This window comes from Salvia miltiorrhiza, chromosome 8 (assembly GCF_028751815.1).
Source record: "Salvia miltiorrhiza cultivar Shanhuang (shh) chromosome 8, IMPLAD_Smil_shh, whole genome shotgun sequence".
NCBI classification, from domain to species: Eukaryota; Viridiplantae; Streptophyta; class Magnoliopsida; order Lamiales; family Lamiaceae; genus Salvia; species Salvia miltiorrhiza.
In genome coordinates, this window is record NC_080394.1 from 56,045,501 (window position 1) to 56,064,969 (window position 19,469).

Below are 19,469 nucleotides of genomic sequence, written 5' to 3' on the forward strand. Positions count from 1 at the left end.
TTTTATAAATTACATAAAAATCAATAAAGATCGCGATTTGTTCACTTTTGATAATCGAGCTTTGATTTTTATTGAAAGAAAAAAAAACTAATCCATAGAATATGTGGTGAGGTGTGTTGTAACAATTAATGTGAGTACAAAAGATTGAACACAGTGAATGATAACTCAGTTCGGTTAAACAACCTACGTCTAGGGGGCTTCGCCCAGGGAAAATTATCCATTATATGAAGTTAAGATGTATAATACTTAGCATCTACATCTTCCCAAAACCTCACCAACGGAGAATAGCTGAAAACTAGACAACGACTAACTTTTTAGGCGCACCTAATCAAGTATATATAACTACCCGACTTAAACGATACATTGAGTACACTAGAAATGAATGGGATCAAACTACATTAGTAAAGCTAGGTAGGACATGTTTATATATATGTCTATATAGTAAGATTTATAGGGGTAATTTGAGCTAATTAAGAAAAAATCGCTAAGAAATTTATTAACTATTGGAAATTAAAAATCCTTATTACAGATTAACAAATCTTAATTAAAATTAATAATTCATAATCAACCTAAAATTGACAATTAACTAATAACTTAATATTAATTAATTATAAAGAAATAAATGAAAAGGGAATGAGGCCCAACCAAAATCCCATGCATCCTAGTTTACTATTTCCATGAAGCACACATGACAATAATTAATGACATTAATTACTTCAAATACTATCCTTGGTTACAACAGTTGAGAACATTTTGCCAAGTCTCTTATTTAACACAAAAACTCATGTGAAACCGGCTTCACAATGACACTACTTCAACATATAAATGATACGTTAACATTCAAGTTAAAATATCATTTGTATGTTGAAGTAGTGTCATCTTAAGCAGGTTTCACCATAAAATTAACCGGTTTCACAGGAGACAACCTCTTTATTTAACTAGAACATTGACCATTATATTATTTCGATCATTAAAGACGGATATTAGCGACGAAAACAAATCCATCGTTGAAAAAGGCGGCGTTGGCGTTGGCGTTAACGACGGATGTGATCAATTTTATATCGCAACCTTGGCAACAAGGCGAAGAGCATTCTTCTTATGCATTGCCAATCCTTGCTGAGAATCGAAATCAATGTCTTCTTCCTTCATTCCATGAGGCAATTCCCATTCAAATTTGTACAAAACATTTGCCAATGCAAGTTCGACCTGAGACATACCGATCCCAATCCCGGGACACCCTCTCCGGCCAAATCCAAACGGAATCACTGTCGGATTCTGACCCCTCGCGTCGATCTCAGCCGCCAAGAATCTCTCCGGCAAGAACTCATCTGCATTTTCCCACGTGGCGGGGTCTCTTGCAATAGCCCAAGCATTGATGTACACCATACTTCCACCTTCAATTTCATAACCATTTATCCTACATTTCTTGGTAGTCTCTCTTGGGAGTAAAAGTGGAGCTGATGGATACAATCTCAGAGTCTCCTTCACAACTGCCCTAAAATATGGGAGTTTCTTTATGTCTTCTTCATCGATCATCTCTTTCTCTCCGGCCAATTGCCTTATCTCCGCTTGCACTTTCTTCATCGATGAAGGCTTCTTCATCAACGCCGTCAGCGCCCACACTAAAGCAGCTGAAGTCCCATCGCTGCCTCCGACTATTATACCCTGTAAGTAGCTAGGAATGTCAATCTAGTCCGAATAAATTAACCGACAATATGTAATCCGGTAATGTTAAGGTTTAAAATTTATATTCCGAAAAAATCATAACTCGGATAGCCTAAGCCCAATAGGACTAACCTGAAACTGAGTGAGTTGACTTGACTTATTATTTGGTTTCCAAAAGTTAGTAAAAATATGGTCTTTTTTGTCGTATGTTTGTGAAATGTATTTTGATTCAATATTCGAAATTTATACTCATCATTTGATTCTCTATGTATTTATTTTAGATGTTTACATGTAAAAATTAGAAAATGATAATTATTTAGAGAAAATATTTTTACAATTATATAATTGAGCTAACTATTAAAACAAGACTGTAATTTTAAGTGTTTTTAGAAAGATGACTATATGTTACAGAATTTAAAAATGAGGACTATATGCTATAGAATTTGAAAATAAAGACTACAACTTCAATTTTTTACACTTACATATTTCGGGTCGTAATGGAAGCTATAGACCTCATTTTGATAAGTTAAATAGGAGTATAAATATAAAAATGGAAACTATAGTCGTCATTTTCAAATTTCGTAACATATAGTCCTCGTTCTCAAATTTCGTAACATATAGTCTTCATTTTCAAATTTCGTAACATATAGTCCTCTTTATGAAAACAACTGAAAGTTACGGTCATATTTTAACAATTAACACTATATGATTAGCACGAAACCTGAAAGATTAATGTAAGTGTCCATAATTTTTAGTACGAAAAAATTGCAGCTCAAATGATTCGTAACCGAATAACCCAATAACCCGATAAGACTAACCCGAATCTGATCAGCCCAAAATCTGAAGCAATAATATGAGAAAACGTTACCACAAGTAGTGCTTTGATGTGATCAAGTGTGAGATCAAAGGAAGCCGATCCATCTCTTTCCATCTTTAGCATAACATCGATAATGTCTCCTTCCATAGATTTCGGCCTATTCGGCTTCATGTGCTCTTCAATCACTTCTTCGCAGAAAGCATCCATGTCTTGAAAAACCTTATCCAGCTTCGCCGCCATTCCAGAGAGATTATCAATCCATCGAAGCCAAAGCAAGAAATCCTCCATGAATAGACCTCCAAGAACAGCCTCTGCATCGTGAAGAAGGTCGACGAAACGCTGCTTCGTCTCTCCATATCTCTTCCCAAATGCAACTCTAGCGACGGTGTTAGCAGCAAACAACATCATCGTCTCGCTCAAATCGGTGGCGGCGGAGAGAGAGGCGTCTCTAGCTATCCTCTCCGTCATCTTCGACACTTCATCTCTGATAATTGGAAGAAAAGTTTGAACTCGCTTCGCGCTGAAGAGATGCACGGTGGAGATCTTCTTCATCTCCCTCGACGTCTCCATGTAGGGCGAGAACGCAAAGTCGAGGCCGTCGTACAACAGCCTCCTCAGGGCGACGAGGGCCGGCCTGCTCGAGAAAACGACGTCGTGCGATGTCATGATCTCTTTCACTGCCTCTGCGGAGGAGATCACGACGAGGCGCCGGAGTCCGAGCTGGAGGGACATGACTGCGCCGTACTGCTTCGAGAGGCGGCCGAGGTACGTGTGCGGGGATCGGCCGTCGAAGTGGTGCAGATTGCCGATGAGCGGCAGCCGCGGTGGGCCCGGTGGAGGGAGTTCTTGTTTGGCATGTTTAGGGTTTTGTGTTTTGAAGTAGAGGATGAGGGTTATGGGAAGAGCTAAGAGTAAAATTAAAATAAATTGCATTATTATACTCCCTCCGTCCATATAAAAACTATTCACTTCTAAATGACACGAGTTTTAATAAAATAGATGAATGTGTTGTGAGTGGAGTAAGAGTCCCACCTTATTCTAAATAAAAAAACTTACCAAAAATAAATTAGATACATTTTATGATAACAGATCAAAATGGCAAATTGGATACATATTTTATGGGGAGAGAGGGAGTATCTAGTTGTTGATCAGGTGTATTGTCTTGTAGATTTCACAAGGAGTTCCAATTTTTGCCAACTATGGTTTTCATATATTTTATTTTCAAGGTAAATTGGCAATAATTTGTTTATTTATAATAGTAATATATAATGGCACGTGAGCTAAATAATGCGAGGTGGGCTAACAAGTAGATTTTTTTTTTTTGGGAGCCGTAACAATTTAAAGCTCTATATGGTAATTGACACGGAGCTAAATATTTTTTTTTCCCTTTCACTAAAAGCTCTATGGTAATTGTACGTGCAACATGTGATGGTTTTAGATAGGGCAAATAGTGCCAAAAGTCACGAACTTGTACCTGATTCTCGTTTTTCCCACGATCTTTAAAAATTAGACAAAAATACATAAGCTTTTGATTGATTCTGATTTTTCCCACCATAAATTTCTCCGGCAAAAATTAAAGCTGACGTGGCTTAATAATGCTGATGAGGATACGACATCGTCACAATTTAAATTAAAATGCTGTCATTCTATTATAAATTTTAAATCTGCCCTAATTTTATATTCCAACAATTGTATCTCTCTCTCAATCGCGCGCTAACAACAATTGCTTCTCTTCATCACTTTCGATTGTTTATTGCTTGCATATTTGAAGAGCACATCAAAAACTAGCTATGGATTATGCCGAATCGCGCCCTACCAATCTCTACGCAAGAACCCTGCCAATCTCTGCGCAAGAAGAACCCTAATGAATGAAAAACCCTAATTTATGAGTTGCAACCAATTTCTACCTTTTTTTAACACAAAACGACAACGTTTTTAACAGTTGGAAATGACGTCGTTTGTTTCGCCGGACAGCGTTGCCATGTTGGCAATTCCGAGTGCCACCTAAGCTTTAAATTGGGCGAAATTAACAATCGTGGAAAAAATCAGAATCAATCAAAAGATTATGTATTTTTGCCTAACTTTTAAAGGTAGTGGGAAAAACGAAAATTGGGTAAAAGTTCATGAATTTTGGCGCTATTTGCCCTTTTAGATATAACAAATTTAGTTATTTCACAAATTTTACTTATATTTTTAAATATAATAATTATTTTTAGGGACACATTTCTTAGTATCACTACTGGAAAAGTTAAAGGAAAACATTACCACAATGAGTAGTGCTTTGATGTCCTCGCCGGCCGCCCTATCTTGCTTCATCCAATTACTACGGCCGCCCTATCTTGCTTCATCCAATTACTATATATAAATGATACTCTGTATGGTTTATCTCATTGATAATGACACATTATAAAAATAAAATATGCTTCACAACTCATTTTACAATCATTAAATAAATGGTCTCGATCCACTTCACAATCTAAACACCTATTTCTTAAATTTTCGTGTCCAAAAAAATTCGTGCTCAAAATAAATGGAACAGATATAAACTACTTTTTCAGTAATAAATAAAATCATGCACACAAAACATGATATCAAATGATATTTTTATTAACAATAATTGATATATATTTTTAAATATAAATGATACTTTACAAATGATATTTTTTTTATAAAAAAGAAGATATATTAGGCACCACATTTAGACTTTTAGTCCATGCAAATAACACTTTTAATAATAATAAATTATATTTTATCGGATGGGGAGGGGCGAGGTAGGCGGGACAGACGGGAAAACTTGCCATATAAAAATATATCAAAAGTTGTAATGTTGGTCTCGTGAAAGAGTTTAATAGGAAAATCTTGAAGGAATGCAAATAAATTTAACCAGTTGATTAGAGCCACGCAATAATGAAACTATTTATAGCTACATGGCTAATATATTAATTTTGGAGCTCATGGTCTGGTGGCCTAATAACTAGTTTTGGAGACTAAAAACTATTTATAGCTCTATGATTTGGTGATGGAGAGCTTCTAATTAATTAAGTAAAATTGATAATCGAGGCGCAAAACCGATCACCTACTCATCACTGATGTGATAATTTTAATTAGAAAAGAAAATTACTTTAATTAAATTATCTTACTTCAATTAAAATTATCGTATCAGTGGTGGACACGTTATATATGCTTGCATACGATGGGTAGGTGATCGTTTTTATCGAGGGACGTGCATTAGCCTAGATGACTATGTAAAAATCAAATTTTTACTTAAATAGCAAACAGTTGTGGGAGGCCATCCTCGTTGCTAGTATTTATAGACAACAATCAAACATAAAATTTTGTATCTAGGGAATAGGGATTAATCGAATCAAGCCAAACAGAATTTGTTACACGTTAGGCTCAAGTTTGGTTGTTTGTTATCATATTGAATCTCAAACTTTATTTACTGATTATTTCAAGGTTCACGAGCTTAAATAAATTTTAAATTTATGTATTGTTTTATTTTTAAAATAAATTACTTCATTCATAATAATATAATACATTAATTATTTTCTTACAACAGATAGAGTATAATTAGAGATTTATTACAATCATTGCTAATTATAGGTTATGTATGTATATTCATTATTTGTAAAATGAGCTAATATATAAAACTATCAACTTTCTTATTGTAAAATAAAAAATTATCCACTAAGATAAAAATAATAAAAAATGGCCAGTTTTTGAACAAAAAGACGGAAATACCCCTCCCCTAAAAATAAAAAATTATCTCAATTTGTCTGGTACTCTCTCTTTCTCTCTCTCTCTCTTCTTCTCCCTCTATCTCTCTCGCTCTCTCCACTTTCTTTCTCTCTCTTCTCTCTCAGCTCTCCGCCGCCCCGTCGCCGCCCTCTGATTCTCGGCGAGCAGCGGGTACAAGGCTGCTACCACCGCGATTCTCGGCCGCCTGAGGCCGAGCAGTCCATCGCCGGAAAAAATGGCCTCTCTTACCAATCTCTCTCTTTCTCATGCTCGATCTCCAGTTCAAATCTAAGCTCCGCTAGCCCCTCCACGCAGCGACAGAGCTGGTCCGCCACCGGGTCACGCCGCCCTCCACCACCTTCGCCCGGTTCCGCCCCCACGAGCAGAGCTCCGATACAAGCTTCAACGCCGACTTCTTCGCCTGCGACGGGCTCTGAAAACCGATTCCCCTATCTCCACCTGCATCGCCCGTTCTTTCATTAACTTCCTCAACTCCGGTAATCTCTGAAAACCGGTTCCTTGAGAGTTGTTTTCAGCTACAGATCTACAAAGGTTACTGCTATAATTGTTGCGACTTGAGATTCCACTCAATAATCTCCAATAAGGCTATCAAGTATCAAGTGCTATAATTGTGTGATGGTTAATTGAACTTTGACTTTTGTTTTCGTTGTGGAGTTAAAAATTGATAATGAGATTCATTAGTGCTCGATTGTGGATTTAGGAAAATTCAACTATTTTTGGGTTGCGTAACGTGATTTCGTTGTATTATGCTTAAGTATCATTGTGTTGTATTGTATTGATAATTAATTAATATACTCCCTCCGTCCATAATTCAATGCCCCATTTGGGTGTGGGCACGGAGCTTAAGAAAAGCTGAAAAAGGTGATGTGGATAAAGTATAAGGGTAGTGATTAAGAGAATAGATGACTTTTACTAATTTTGTGTTAAAAGAGTGTTTTTAATTTATGAATTTATTTTTAGCACCATTTGGATTTATTTTTTTAATTTCAATTTTTCAGTTTATTAAATTTCATTTTTCAGATTATTAAATTTAATTTTTTCAGTTTAAAATTTTTAGTTTATTAAATTTCATTTTTCAGTTTGTTTCCTTATTTCAATTAATGGAAAAAGCATAAATAACTTCACAATAAAAGGGTAGCAAACAAAGAATGGAGGCAAAATGAATTTTATTGACAAAGACTGACAATACAGTGGTGGTGCCAAAAAAGAGAACCGAAAATGGTCCCTCCAAAAGTTTGGAGGGAAAAAATGAACAGTGCACTAAGTACAAAAGCCTATAAATGCAGCCACAATTTGAAGGAGCATTCAATTCTTGCAAAACAAAAAACCCTCAGATTATAAAGTCATCACAGGGTCAGACCACAAAAAATGGTCATACATAGAGCTAGAATCGAGGATGATGAAAGAAATAAGTTAGCACAGTGGCTTCTTGAGCATAGCCTTGGAGGGAAGCTCGAATTTGGTGCCAAAAAAGAGGCAGCAACCCTCTTCAAAGTCGATTTGAAGACAATTTGGAGGATTTGGAGCCAAGTGTCAAAGCAAAGAGCTTGTGGTGTACCTATACAAGTAAAATCCATCAGAAAAGGTAGTTAATCAAAAACAAGATGCAAGTAGATGTTGAAAAAATCAAGAATCTTTCTGTGCTTCAAAGGTCATCAATGAGAGTCATGTCTACAAACCTAGGTGTGTCAAAATCTTTGATTCACAAGTGGGTGAAGGAGAAAAAGCTTAAACCACACACAAATGCAATAAAACCCTTTCTTACCCCACAGAATAGGCTGTCAAGACTGAAGTGGAGCCTAAATCAGCTTAGTTCAATAAGTGAAGATGGTTTTATAAAGTTTCAAACAATGTACAACACCATTCACATCGATGAGAAGTGGTTTTACCGTACCAAAACCAATGATAGGTATTACCTGCTGCCGGATGAAGGGGAACCATATCGTACATGCAAATCAAAGAGGTACATTGAAAAGATTATGTTTATGTGTGCCGTTGTCCGACCAATATTTGGCCTAGATGGCAGATGCATATTTGATGGAAAGTTTGAGATATTTCCTTTCACAACCATGGAGGCAGCACAACGGAATTCAAAAAACAGAATGAAAGGTACCATGGAAGTGAAGCCAATCAGAGCAGTTACTAAGGAAGTGATGAAATGTTGTCTTTTAAAAGAGGTCAGCTGTTACTTTTTCTTTTTATTACTGTCTGCTATCAGAAACTGTTAAAGTTTCATCATTTAGCCCTTTTTATTACCTTTTGGCAGATGATACCTAACTTTAAAGCTAAGTGGCCAGTGGGAGCAAACAAGCACATATATATCCAACAAGACAATGCAAAACCCCACATAAAACCCAATGATCCAGACTTTTTAGCGGTTGCAAATACTGATGGTTTTAAATTCCAACTAGTATGCCAGCCTGCTAATTCACCGGATACAAATGTCAATGACCTAGGGTTTTTCAGAGCAATACAGACATTGAAGGATCAAAAACCAGCAGGGAATATGGAAGAGTTACTCAAGAATGTTAAAGATGCATATGATGAATACCCACCAGAGAAGCTAAACCATGTGTTCATTACTTTGCAAAGTTGTTACCATGAAATCATCAAGGCAAGGGGAGGAAATGACTACAAAATTCCACACATGAACAAAGAAAGACTCTCAAGACTGGGGTTGTTACCAGATTGCATTCAAGTTGAAGAAACACTTGTAAGGGAAACACTACAGTTTCTGGAGTTGGATGCAAGTGCAGAGGGAGAAATTTACAACCTTGGAGCAGTCATAGAAGGGCTGGAGCAGGTTGACATCACTGAATAGACTGTATAGATTAGGGCAGGGTTTACACATACAAACACAATGAACAATCTTTTGATGTGTTTGTAATGTAAATCATTTTTTTGTAAGCATATTAGTCTCTGCCATTTCTTTAGCATCATTGACTGCATAATTTTGTTTATATTCAACCTCCAAGAGTGAATTGATGGCTGAATACAAACAACCCTCAGACTATAAAGTCATCACAGGGCCAGCTTACTCATAGATACACATAGATACACAGATAAGAAGGCATCACAGGGTCAGCTTCCCACCAAAGATACACAAATTGGCACCTTAGATACACAAATTGGCACCACCTTAGATACACAAATTGGCACCTTAGATACACAAATTGGCACCTTAGATACACAAAGACAACACCAATACAGCAGAACATGCAATCGGCAGCAAAGACACACAATCGGCAGCAAAGACACACATTCGGCAGCAATCACATAGAATAACAAGGCATCACCAGCCAATCCCCACCAAAGCACAACAACATAGCATAACAAGGCATCACCAGCCAATCCCCACCAAAGAAAACAACAATCACAGAACGAAATCACCTTAATCGCTCGGCCTCTTCCCGATCACGTCTGAAAGACTCTCTGATTTCGGCGATTCGTTGTGCCTCTTCCCGATCGCGTCTGAAAGATTCTCGGAGGGCTGCAATTCGCTTGGCCTTTTCCTTCTCTCTTCTAATTTGTTCAGAGAGATGCCGGCTCAGTTTCCGGTAGCAACCATGGTCCGCATTCGTAAGGAGGCAAAATCTGCTCCGATTCAGAGTGAGGGATGGAGGCTACCTCGGTTCCCGGCAGCATCCATGGCGCCGCTTCGGATTCCGGTGGCGACGACTGTGATCCGGTGACAGGGAGCAACGACGACTCCGACTTCGACCCAGTTTCAGTTTCAGGCACGAATTCAATCGATTCAGAGAGAGGGGTGGGGTAATGAATGGCAAAGGGTAGCAATTTTAAATAAAGAGGGAGGGTAAAAGGGTACAAAAAACAAAACAGGGCATTCAATTGTGGACACTTTTTAAAGGCCAAACAGGGCACTGAATCATGGACGGAGGGAGTATTTAACTGATATTTTGAGAGTGTATAGATCAATTAAAAGATAAAGAGATTTTCGATAATTGATTAAAGTTCTTGAATTTACAATTAAATCTATGAATTCACAACTTAATGTTCTTGAATTCACAACCAGCTTGATAAATTCACAACATAATATTTATGAATTCACAACCAGATCCATGAATTCACAATTAAAACCCGAATTCACAATCAAAAATAAATTCTAGTTTTAGTTGTGAATTCAAACTTTAAAAACTCAAATTCACAATTATTTGAATTCACAACCAAAATAAATTATGGTTGTGAATTAAATTCTGGCTGTGAATTAAATTTTGATTGTGAATTCGACTAGTTGTGAATTCACAACCAAAAAGTTTTGGTTGTGAATTAAATTCTGATTGTGAATTCGACTGGTTGTAAATTCACAATCAGTGAATTCACAACCAAAAAATTCTGATTGTGAATTAAATTTTGATTATGAATTTGACTGGTTGTGAATTCACAACCAAAAAATTCTTGTTGTGAATTTGACTAGTTGTGAATTCACAATCAAATAATTCTGATTGTGAATTAAATTATGGTTGTAAATTCGACTAGTTGTGAATTCAGTCTTGGTTGTGAAATGCGAGATTTTTTAAAGGAGTGGTGTTTAAAGGTTAAAATGAAGTGGATATTTTTTTAATTTTTAATGTGAATGGTATTTTGGTAATAATGTCCATTTTTTAATATTTTTATCTTAGTGGATAATTTTTAATTTTACAATATGAAAGTGGCCATTTTAAAAATCCACTTGTAAAATTATCCTATGAAAGCAGTTTAATAATGACGAGACTTTTTTAACCTTAAGGTCTGCATTATATTTAACTTGTTACCTACCTTGCATTGCCAATTTATTTTGATAAAGTTAGACTCTATTTTTTCACCTTATTATTCTTAAATTTGTATTTGATACGTTCCAATCAATTAACATTATTAAAAGATGGATATATACAATTTAAAGTTAAATACACTTTTCTAAACTTAAAATTGGAAATTACAATAAATAAATAAATACAGATGCACTACTTCAAAAACCACTCATATACACACTAAACCCAACTTGAAAAACTGAATTTTAATATAAATAATTAAAGATAATTATGGTGATGATTGTTGAAATTAATTTATAGATATTTAACTGAATTTATATTTTTTTCGTTGAAAGAACAATTCTAATGGTGATTGTTGAAATTAGTTTATAATAATATTTGACTGAGTTTTTTTATTTATTGAAACCCTTCTCTCTCACTTGCTACCTTTGTTCAGATCTAATCTCGCAGTCTCCCTTTCCTCACATTAAATCTCAGCGCAATCTCGCAGTTTCCCTTTCTTCACATTAAAACCTCGCCGCCGATTAAGGATGATGAGCAGAAGAGCAGCTGTTTCTGCAATCGATCTCATTCATGGAAGAGGATTTCTCAATCGATGGTCGCATAAATCGGGTATTCTCTCTCCTCCGTTCTCTCTCTTCTCTTCCCAGGCTTTTCAACCTAAGCGTCCCAGCATCGATTTCGGTTGTGTTAAAGAATTAAATGATGCTATTGAATTGTTTCAAAAAATGAAGAGTATGCGGCTGGAGGCTTCTGTTCTCGCGTATAATAAACTTATGAGTGTTAGTGTAAAGATTGAGCAATACTCTTTTGCCCTTTATGTGTTCGATGAAATGCTTAGGATGGGTGTCCCTGTTGATGTTTACACGATGACTATTGCTGTCAACTGTTGTTGTCTCCTGAAAGATATAAACTCTGGTGTTGCTATAATGGGATTCTTTTTTAAGAGTGGTTACGAACCAAATGTCGTGACTATCGCCACTCTCATTAAAGGGTTTTTTATGAACGATAAGGAGGCTGAAGCTGTGAAATTGTTCGAAAAGGTTCTGGATTTAAATCTTTGCGAGCCAAATGGTGTTATGATTCTCCATATTATAGATGGGTTGTGCAAAGTTGGACAGGTCATGGCAGCCCATGAACAGCTTCTTAGATTAGAAAGTAGTGGCTTTAGAGCCGACGTTTGGAGTTATAGTGCGTTAATTGACGGATTTTGCAAAGAAGGAAAGATGGAAGAGGCTGGGAAGATATTGAAAACTATGACGCAACAAAATATTTTTCCCAATGTCATCACATATTCTTCGCTTATTGATGGGTTTTGTTTGAAAGGTGAAATTGAGAGAGGAAAGAAACTACTCGATCTCATGGTAGAGAGGGGTCTTAAACCCAATGTTGTTACCTATGGTAGCTTAATCAATGGATATTGCAAGAAAGGGAGCCTCGATGAAGCTTGGCTTCTTTTTCTTGAAATTCCGGGTAAAGGTTTGAAGCATAATGCACATACTTATAATACCATGATACATGCATTATTTAGGAAAGATAGATTTGTTGAGGGGTGGAAGCTTTTTGAGGATATGGAAGCTCAACACATACATCCCGACTTGCATACATATAGTATATTATTGGATGGGTTGTGTTGGAATGGGGAGATTGATGAAGCTCTTTCGTTACTCCACAAGATTAATGTGAAAGGATTTACTCCTGACATAGTCATTTATGGCTCGCTAATTGATGGATTATGCAAAAATGGCAAACGTGATGTTGCAAGAGATCTTTTGAGGGAACTTCCTTCTAAAGGTTTGCAGCCTAATGTTTGGATATATACAATGATCATTGATTCACTTTGTCGAGAAGAATATGTGGAGGAGGCAGAACGTTTGCTTGTAGAGATGAAGAACCGTGGCTGTGAGCCTGATCGTGTAACATACAACATTATCATCCGAAGTTTGCTAAAGCAAAATGAGCTTCACAAGGCAACATCATTCGTGGAAGAAATGCGCCAAAAGGGATTATCAGCAGATTCTCCAACTTCTTCGGTGCCAATTGAACAGAGTGGAGATGATTTCTTTCTCAAATTGATGATGTACCTTGCTCCCAAGGATACTGTGTCATAGTCCGTTTCTTCTTGATACGAGGTTAGTGATTTCGACAGCGTGATAATATCAATACAGTTATAATATTATTGTGTGTTTCCTTGTGTTTTTTTGGCCAACATACCATTCTTTTTGCATAAGAGACTGTAAACTTTTTATTTTTTGGAATGCAGTTTTGCTAAAACTTGTATTGAAACTGCTGGTTTTTATTTTGCTAACTTGTAGATCTGTACCAGAATGTGGTTGCGATATGTCATGCTGTGTTTGTTTTCCAAATGCACACATTGTTGCAGCAGGTGGCATTCCTAAATGCATCGTTACACTACTGATTGGGAAACGGCGTTGTTGCCGCCGCCCTTCTTAGTCTTGGCCCACCTAAAAACGAAGAAAAAAGACGCCGGGTGGACACGGCTGGGATTGAAGCGGAAGAAGGGGATGGCGAGGGAGCGGGAGCAGGGGAAGGAGGGTTCAGTAGCGATGAAAGAGGAGAGCGTTGCCGCAATTGGGGCAGAGGCTGCTATGGAGTATATGTTAGTGTTTATGTTGTAGATATAGATGGCGAATATATGGCATTTGTATGTGGTGTGTGTGCAAGCTTAAGTGTATGGGATAATGATGCCTCTGATTCATGAATTGAATATGAGGTTTTATATCAAACATAAAAATCTATGTGCTCGTTTATTATCTACTAGCAGAAAGAACGTATGTTGTACATGTAATTAATGTTATTTTGTTTGATAATCTATTATTTTAAAAAGTTTATTAATTCATTACTTTTATTAGATAATTTATTGAATGGGTATATTTATCTATGAGCCCTATCAATAGCTATAGATATATATCACATAGATTATGTGTAATATTTAATGAATTAATATATTCTTATAAGGGTTTGTTTACTTTGATAGAAAATGTTAGAAAAAGTATACTAGTATTTTTCATCATTTTCACTTGTTTCCTATGATGGACAATTTTCTCCGGCCAGGCTGGAAAATTTATTCGGGCAGCTCCTTTTCACTCATTTTCTTACAAATGTTGGATAATATTATTCTATTGGGAGGGTGTGAAAATATTTTCCAACATTTCAATTTGTTTATCCATCTATTTCTAACAAAGTAAACACATGATCAAAAAAAGGAGAAAAAGATAATATTATCTCACCTTTTCTTATCCATCCGTTTCAAATGAAAATTTTACTACCAAAGTAAACACACCCTAAATATATAATATGTAAAATAGCCTTAAAATAAAATATGTAATATGGGTAAAATTAAATAGGCAATCCACAAGTTGTGCCTTAGGATGCCTTAGGCTATTTTTCTATTAGTATAGATAATAATAAGAATTGGTTAAAGTATTTTCGTAATTAGGGGTTGATCGAATCAAGCCGAGACGAATACGTACTATTAAGCTCAAGTTTAGTTATTTATCATCATGTTGAATCTCGAAGTTTATTTATCGAATACTTCAAGGCTCACGAGCTTAAACGAACAATCTAAATTTATGTTCAAAAAATTAATTGTTCTATTTTGAAAATAAATTACTTTACTTCATAATAACATAATAAGTACATTAATTATTTTCTTATAACAAATAGAGTTAGTTAGAAATTTGTTACAATCATTACTAATTATAGGAGTATATAAATGTAAATTGTACCTAGTAATAATTTATTATATTTTCAAACTAAATTACTTAACGAGCTAACTACCAAGCTCACGTTTGATCCGTTTATTTATCAAGCTTTACTAAATGAGTTTAGGAACAAGGGGAAGAGCATTCTTCTTATGCATTGCCATTCCCATTTAAATTTGCACAAAACATTTGCCAATGCAAGTTCGATTTCAAACATGGGGATTCCAATCCCAGGACACCCTCTCCGGCCAAATCCAAACGGAATCACCGTCGGATTCTGACCCCTCAGGTCGATCTCAGCCGCCAAGAATCTCTCCGGCAAGAACTCATCTGCATTTTCCCACGTGGTGGGGTCTCTTGCAATAGCCCAAGCATTGATAAACACCATACTTCCACCTTCAATTTCATAACCATTTATGCTACATTTCTTGATAGTCTCTCTTGGGAGTTTCTCTATGTCTTTCTTTCCGACCAATCGCCTTATCTCTGCTTGCACTTTCTTCATCAACGCCCACACTAAAGCAGCAGAAGTCCCATCGCTGCCTCCGATTATTATTACACCCTGTAGGTAGGTAGGTAGGTAGGTAGGGATGTCAATCTGGCTCGAATAAACCGACAATTAGGTCAGGTTAAGGCTGAAAATTTATATCACAGCTCGGATAGTTTGAGCCCAATAAAGGCTGACCTTAAAATGAGTGAGTTGGCATGACTTCACTTGAAAATGAATGAGCTGGCATGACTTATTAATTGGTTTTCAAACTTCGTTGCTAAATTTTTCAAAGTTAGCAACTACAAGATCTTTTCATATGTTTGTGAGATATATTTTGATTTCATATTCGAAAGTTTTACTCATAATTTGATTCGCAATGTTTTTATTTTAAACTTATACATGTAATTAGAAATTGATAATTATTTAATAAAAATATGGATATTCTTATTTATCTAAGAGTTACCGATTAATTATCACGTAAGTAGATGTTACAATTATATAATTATAAAGATAAACATATTAATTTCATTTTATAAATTTTCATGCCCGACTGACCAGACTGGTTAGCATGAAACCTAGAAATTTTTTGTTAATTAGTGTTGAGATTTTCTAGTACGAAAAAATTGCAACTCGAATGAATCGTAATTGAATTGCCCGACAACCCAATAAACCTAACCCGAATTCGATCGGGTTGACCTGATTGACATTCCTACCCAAAAACGATATATGTGAATAGTTAACACGTATTATACGATATATTTTTGCAATAACACGTAATATTTTCATATTTAAGTGAAACATTAAATAAGGTTAATTTAGTGAAAAACAATATTTTTATATAGTACTATATATTAATTAGAAAAGTGGATTATGTTTTTGGGGCATCCCAAAATAAAATAATTAGAGACTAATTTAATGAGACGGAGGGAGTACTATATATATATATATATATAGAGGTGGGCTAAAATAAAAACAGTTTTTTTTTGTATAAAATAGGAACCGATCTCACCCATTGATTTGTCTAGATCCTATGGCCAGATTTAATCCCAATTGATAGCCTATATTTACACGTTTAGATGCTGAGAGGATAGGGATGTCATTTTAATTATTCATTATTAGTTACCATATCTTATTTAATTAATCGCATTATTGCCATATCAAATCAAATCTTCATACCTTATATAAATTTGGATTTCACTTTTTCATATATGCAGAACACAGAGCAGATCGAAAATTGAACAAATCGAAAATTACATTGAACAAATCAAAAATTAAATTGCATGAATTACGTGTTGTTACATAACATATCAAAAATTAAATTGTATGAATTACGTTTTGATACAACACGAATTGAATATTAAATTGCATGCCTTACATGTTGATACAGCACGAATCGAAGATTATTTTAATCTGGTTCATGAATTGCTAAAATAATTCATGCAATCAATTGTGTGATTCATTACATGTGTGAATATCGTAGTCATATTAGTTATGAATTATGTTTTGATACAGCACGAATTGAAAATTAAATTGCATGCATTACGTGTTGATACAACACGAATCAAAAATTATTTTAGCAATTCTTGAATCGGATTAAAATTATTTTAATCCAATTTAGAAATTGCTAAAATAATTCATGCAATTAAACTTTTTAATTCATTTAAAAAATTTAATGAATCGATGATTAAATAACACACCGGAAAATAAATTTTTTAAATTCATTTAAAACAAAGAATCGGACGAAGCCTCGTCGCACTCACCGGGGGGATTAGATTAGGTCTTCGCCATTAACACAGAATATAAACCTCGGCTGCTTGTATTTTTTCCGATTAAACTTGTCTGATTGAATCCGCAGTGAAAATCGAAAAAAAAAAGCAAGGGAAGCAACTCACAGTGTAATTGATTTACATTGATTGCACAAAATATTTTAATATGTTATTTAATCTCCAACGTGATTGCAATCATATCAATATTTAATTGGGCACTATTTTAGGATGAAGGTTGGTGCAGATCACTAGCCGATTTTTATTTTTATTTTTGCCTAAAATAGCCTCAATCGAAAACTATGCATGATTCAGTAGTGTAGTGAATTTGAACCGACGAATTAATAAAATTCTAATCTAGACCGTCCAATATAATAGATCAATGGTTAGGATTTATTCCTATTTTATACACTAAGGGGTGTTTTCACCCTAGCCCATCCCTATATATATATATATATATATATATATATATATATAGTCGGAATACCATAAATATGGTAATTAAAATTCTTTTATTTTTTACATCACAACTTTGGCAACAAGGCGAAGAGCATTCTTCTTATGCAATCCAAATCCAGGCTCGGAATCGAAATCAATGTCTTCCTCCTTCATTCCATGAGGCAATTCCCATTCAAATTTGTGCAAAACATTTGCCAATGCAAGTTCGATTGCAGACATACCCATTCCAATCCCAGGACACCCTCTCCGGCCAAATCCAAACGGAATCACCTTCGGATTCTGACCCCTCACGTCGATCTCAGCCGCCAAGAATCTCTCCGGCAAGAACTCATCTGCATTTTCCCACGTGGTGGGGTCTCTTGCAATAGCCCAAGCATTGATATACACCATTGTTCCACCTTCAATCACATAACCATTTATACTACATTTCTTGATAGTCTCTCTTGGGAGTAAAAGTGGACCAGGTGGAAACAATCTCAAAGTCTCCTTCACAACTGCCCTCAAATATGGGAGTTTCTCTATGTCTTCTTCATCGATCATCTCTTTCTTTCCGGCCAACTGCCTTATCTCCGCTTGCACTTTCTTCATCGACGAAGGCTTCTTCATCAACGCCGTTAGCGCCCACTCTAAAGCAGTTGCAGTCCCATCGCTGCCTCCGATTATTATACCCTGCAAGGCATGCTCAAAACCCTAGTGTATGTGCTTGTGTTTTTGTACAATTTTATCTACATTTGTATTGAAACCCTAGTGAATAATGATTTTAATTTAAATCCTTTAATATTGGTAGTAATAATTAACTCAACATTTAAATAGAACTAATAATAAAAGATACTCATTTTGACCTAATGCACACCTACACGCTAAAGCATAAAATAATAAGAGACTGAATACTTTTTATACCCCTTCTGTCTCTCATATTTATGCATACTTTTCTTTTTGGTACGTCTCTCAAATTTATGCACATCCTATTTTCAAATACTAATTTATACTTCCTCCGTCCAACGAATCTTGATGCATATTTCTTTTTGGGCCGTTCCACGAAGCTTGATGCATTTCTAAATATAGTAACAATTAACTAAAAAATAAGGGTTCTTAATTATACTTAATTATGACTTTTAATTCTACTTTAATACCCGCGCACTTCTACTTTATCACTTTTCTACTTTATTACCTACACACTTAAAACACTAATCTACAATTCCTTAATTCCTGTGCCGAAAACAAATGTATCAAGATTCGTGGGACGGATGGAGTACAATTTTATCCTTATAACTTACACTTATTTATCCACAATCTACTCAACAGTACTCTTAATGTGTGACATTAATTTTCTCCACTATCAATATACTTTAAACAACTTTTTCTTAAAACTCTTGCTGGAAGAAGGTATGTATGAATATGGAGAATGAAGGGAGTATGTTTTTACTTATTTTTACTTATAACTCTTACCAATATATATATTTATATATATATATATATATACATATCTCCCATACTTAAATATTAATGGAAACGTTACCACAAGTAGTGCTTTGATGTGATCAAGTGTGATATCAAACGAAGCCGATCCATCTCTTTTCATCCTTAGCATAACATCGATGATGTCTCCTTCCATAGATTTCGGCCTATTCGGCTTCATGTGCTCTTCAATCACTTCTTCACAGAAAGCATCCATGTCTTGAAAAATCTTATCCAGCTTCGCCGCCATACCAGAGAGATTATCAATCCATCGAAGCCAAGGCAAGAAATCTCCATGAATAAATCCCCAAGAACAGCCTCTGCATCGTGAAGAAGGTGGAAGAAATTTCCATAGCTCTTCCCTAATACTCCCTCCGTCCCGTTAATCATGGCTCAAAACTTTTCGGCACGGGTATTTAGGAGACAAAAATTAAGGGAAATAAGGTGTGAGTCATATAATTAGTGTTATCTTAAATTGATTTTAGTAGTTGTTAATCAAGTACACAGTATCTACAATACCGCCATTTCCCCCCCAAAATCCGGTGCCGGCGCCGCCACTCTTAA

General features: G+C 35.5%; 5 protein-coding genes across 6 annotated transcripts; 2 read left to right on the forward strand and 3 right to left on the reverse strand.

Annotated features, from left to right (window-relative positions):
- Positions 1-912: 912 nt before the first annotated feature.
- On the reverse strand, positions 913-3,676 carry LOC130999346 (cytochrome P450 71A1-like). Its single transcript, XM_057924871.1, has 2 exons — positions 2,534-3,676; positions 913-1,665 (listed from the first exon to the last, which is right to left on the reverse strand). Exons 1-2 carry the CDS (start codon positions 3,434-3,436, stop codon positions 1,057-1,059), a joined length of 1,512 nt encoding a protein of 503 aa, XP_057780854.1. The 5' UTR covers positions 3,437-3,676; the 3' UTR covers positions 913-1,056.
- Positions 3,677-7,609: 3,933 nt separating this feature from the next.
- LOC130998761 (uncharacterized) lies at positions 7,610-9,062 on the forward strand. The gene is made up of 3 exons (XM_057924168.1): positions 7,610-7,826; positions 7,925-8,418; positions 8,508-9,062. The coding sequence occupies exons 1-3, from the start codon at positions 7,610-7,612 to the stop codon at positions 9,060-9,062; spliced, it is 1,266 nt and encodes a 421-aa protein (XP_057780151.1).
- Positions 9,063-11,404: 2,342 nt separating this feature from the next.
- LOC130999344 (pentatricopeptide repeat-containing protein At1g62680, mitochondrial-like) lies at positions 11,405-13,857 on the forward strand. 2 transcript variants are annotated; one of them, XM_057924867.1, is made up of 2 exons: positions 11,405-13,142; positions 13,326-13,857. In XM_057924867.1, the coding sequence occupies exon 1, from the start codon at positions 11,541-11,543 to the stop codon at positions 13,119-13,121; it is 1,581 nt and encodes a 526-aa protein (XP_057780850.1). In that variant the 5' UTR covers positions 11,405-11,540; the 3' UTR covers positions 13,122-13,142; positions 13,326-13,857. The 2 variants fall into 2 exon arrangements, with proteins under 2 accessions (XP_057780850.1, XP_057780851.1); XM_057924868.1 differs by having other exon boundaries at positions 11,411-13,142; positions 13,337-13,857.
- Positions 13,858-14,838: 981 nt separating this feature from the next.
- Positions 14,839-15,795, reverse strand: LOC130998763 (cytochrome P450 71A1-like). The gene is made up of 2 exons (XM_057924169.1): positions 15,781-15,795; positions 14,839-15,333 (listed from the first exon to the last, which is right to left on the reverse strand). The coding sequence occupies exons 1-2, from the start codon at positions 15,793-15,795 to the stop codon at positions 14,839-14,841; spliced, it is 510 nt and encodes a 169-aa protein (XP_057780152.1).
- Positions 15,796-17,463: 1,668 nt separating this feature from the next.
- LOC130999363 (5-OH-xanthotoxin synthase-like) lies at positions 17,464-19,268 on the reverse strand. The gene is made up of 2 exons (XM_057924892.1): positions 18,967-19,268; positions 17,464-18,116 (listed from the first exon to the last, which is right to left on the reverse strand). The coding sequence occupies exons 1-2, from the start codon at positions 19,153-19,155 to the stop codon at positions 17,508-17,510; spliced, it is 798 nt and encodes a 265-aa protein (XP_057780875.1). The 5' UTR covers positions 19,156-19,268; the 3' UTR covers positions 17,464-17,507.
- Between the last annotated feature and the right edge of the window lie 201 nt (positions 19,269-19,469).

Excerpts from the sequence above, each read along its gene's own strand:
- LOC130999346 (XM_057924871.1), bottom strand. The coding sequence starts at position 3,436 with ATGGACGGAGGGAGTATAATAATGCAATTTATTTTAATTTTACTCTTA. Across the intron at positions 1,666-2,533 it reads ACATCAAAGCACTACTTGTG|GGTATAATAGTCGGAGGCAG; the intron begins GTAACGTTTTCT and ends AGCTACTTACAG.
- LOC130998761 (XM_057924168.1), top strand. The coding sequence starts at position 7,610 with ATGGTCATACATAGAGCTAGAATCGAGGATGATGAAAGAAATAAGTTA. Across the intron at positions 7,827-7,924 it reads AGTAAAATCCATCAGAAAAG|GTGTGTCAAAATCTTTGATT; the intron begins GTAGTTAATCAA and ends CTACAAACCTAG. Across the intron at positions 8,419-8,507 it reads AATGTTGTCTTTTAAAAGAG|ATGATACCTAACTTTAAAGC; the intron begins GTCAGCTGTTAC and ends ACCTTTTGGCAG.
- LOC130999344 (XM_057924867.1), top strand. The coding sequence starts at position 11,541 with ATGATGAGCAGAAGAGCAGCTGTTTCTGCAATCGATCTCATTCATGGA.
- LOC130999363 (XM_057924892.1), bottom strand. The coding sequence starts at position 19,155 with ATGGCGGCGAAGCTGGATAAGATTTTTCAAGACATGGATGCTTTCTGT. Across the intron at positions 18,117-18,966 it reads ACATCAAAGCACTACTTGTG|GGTATAATAATCGGAGGCAG; the intron begins GTAACGTTTCCA and ends CATGCCTTGCAG.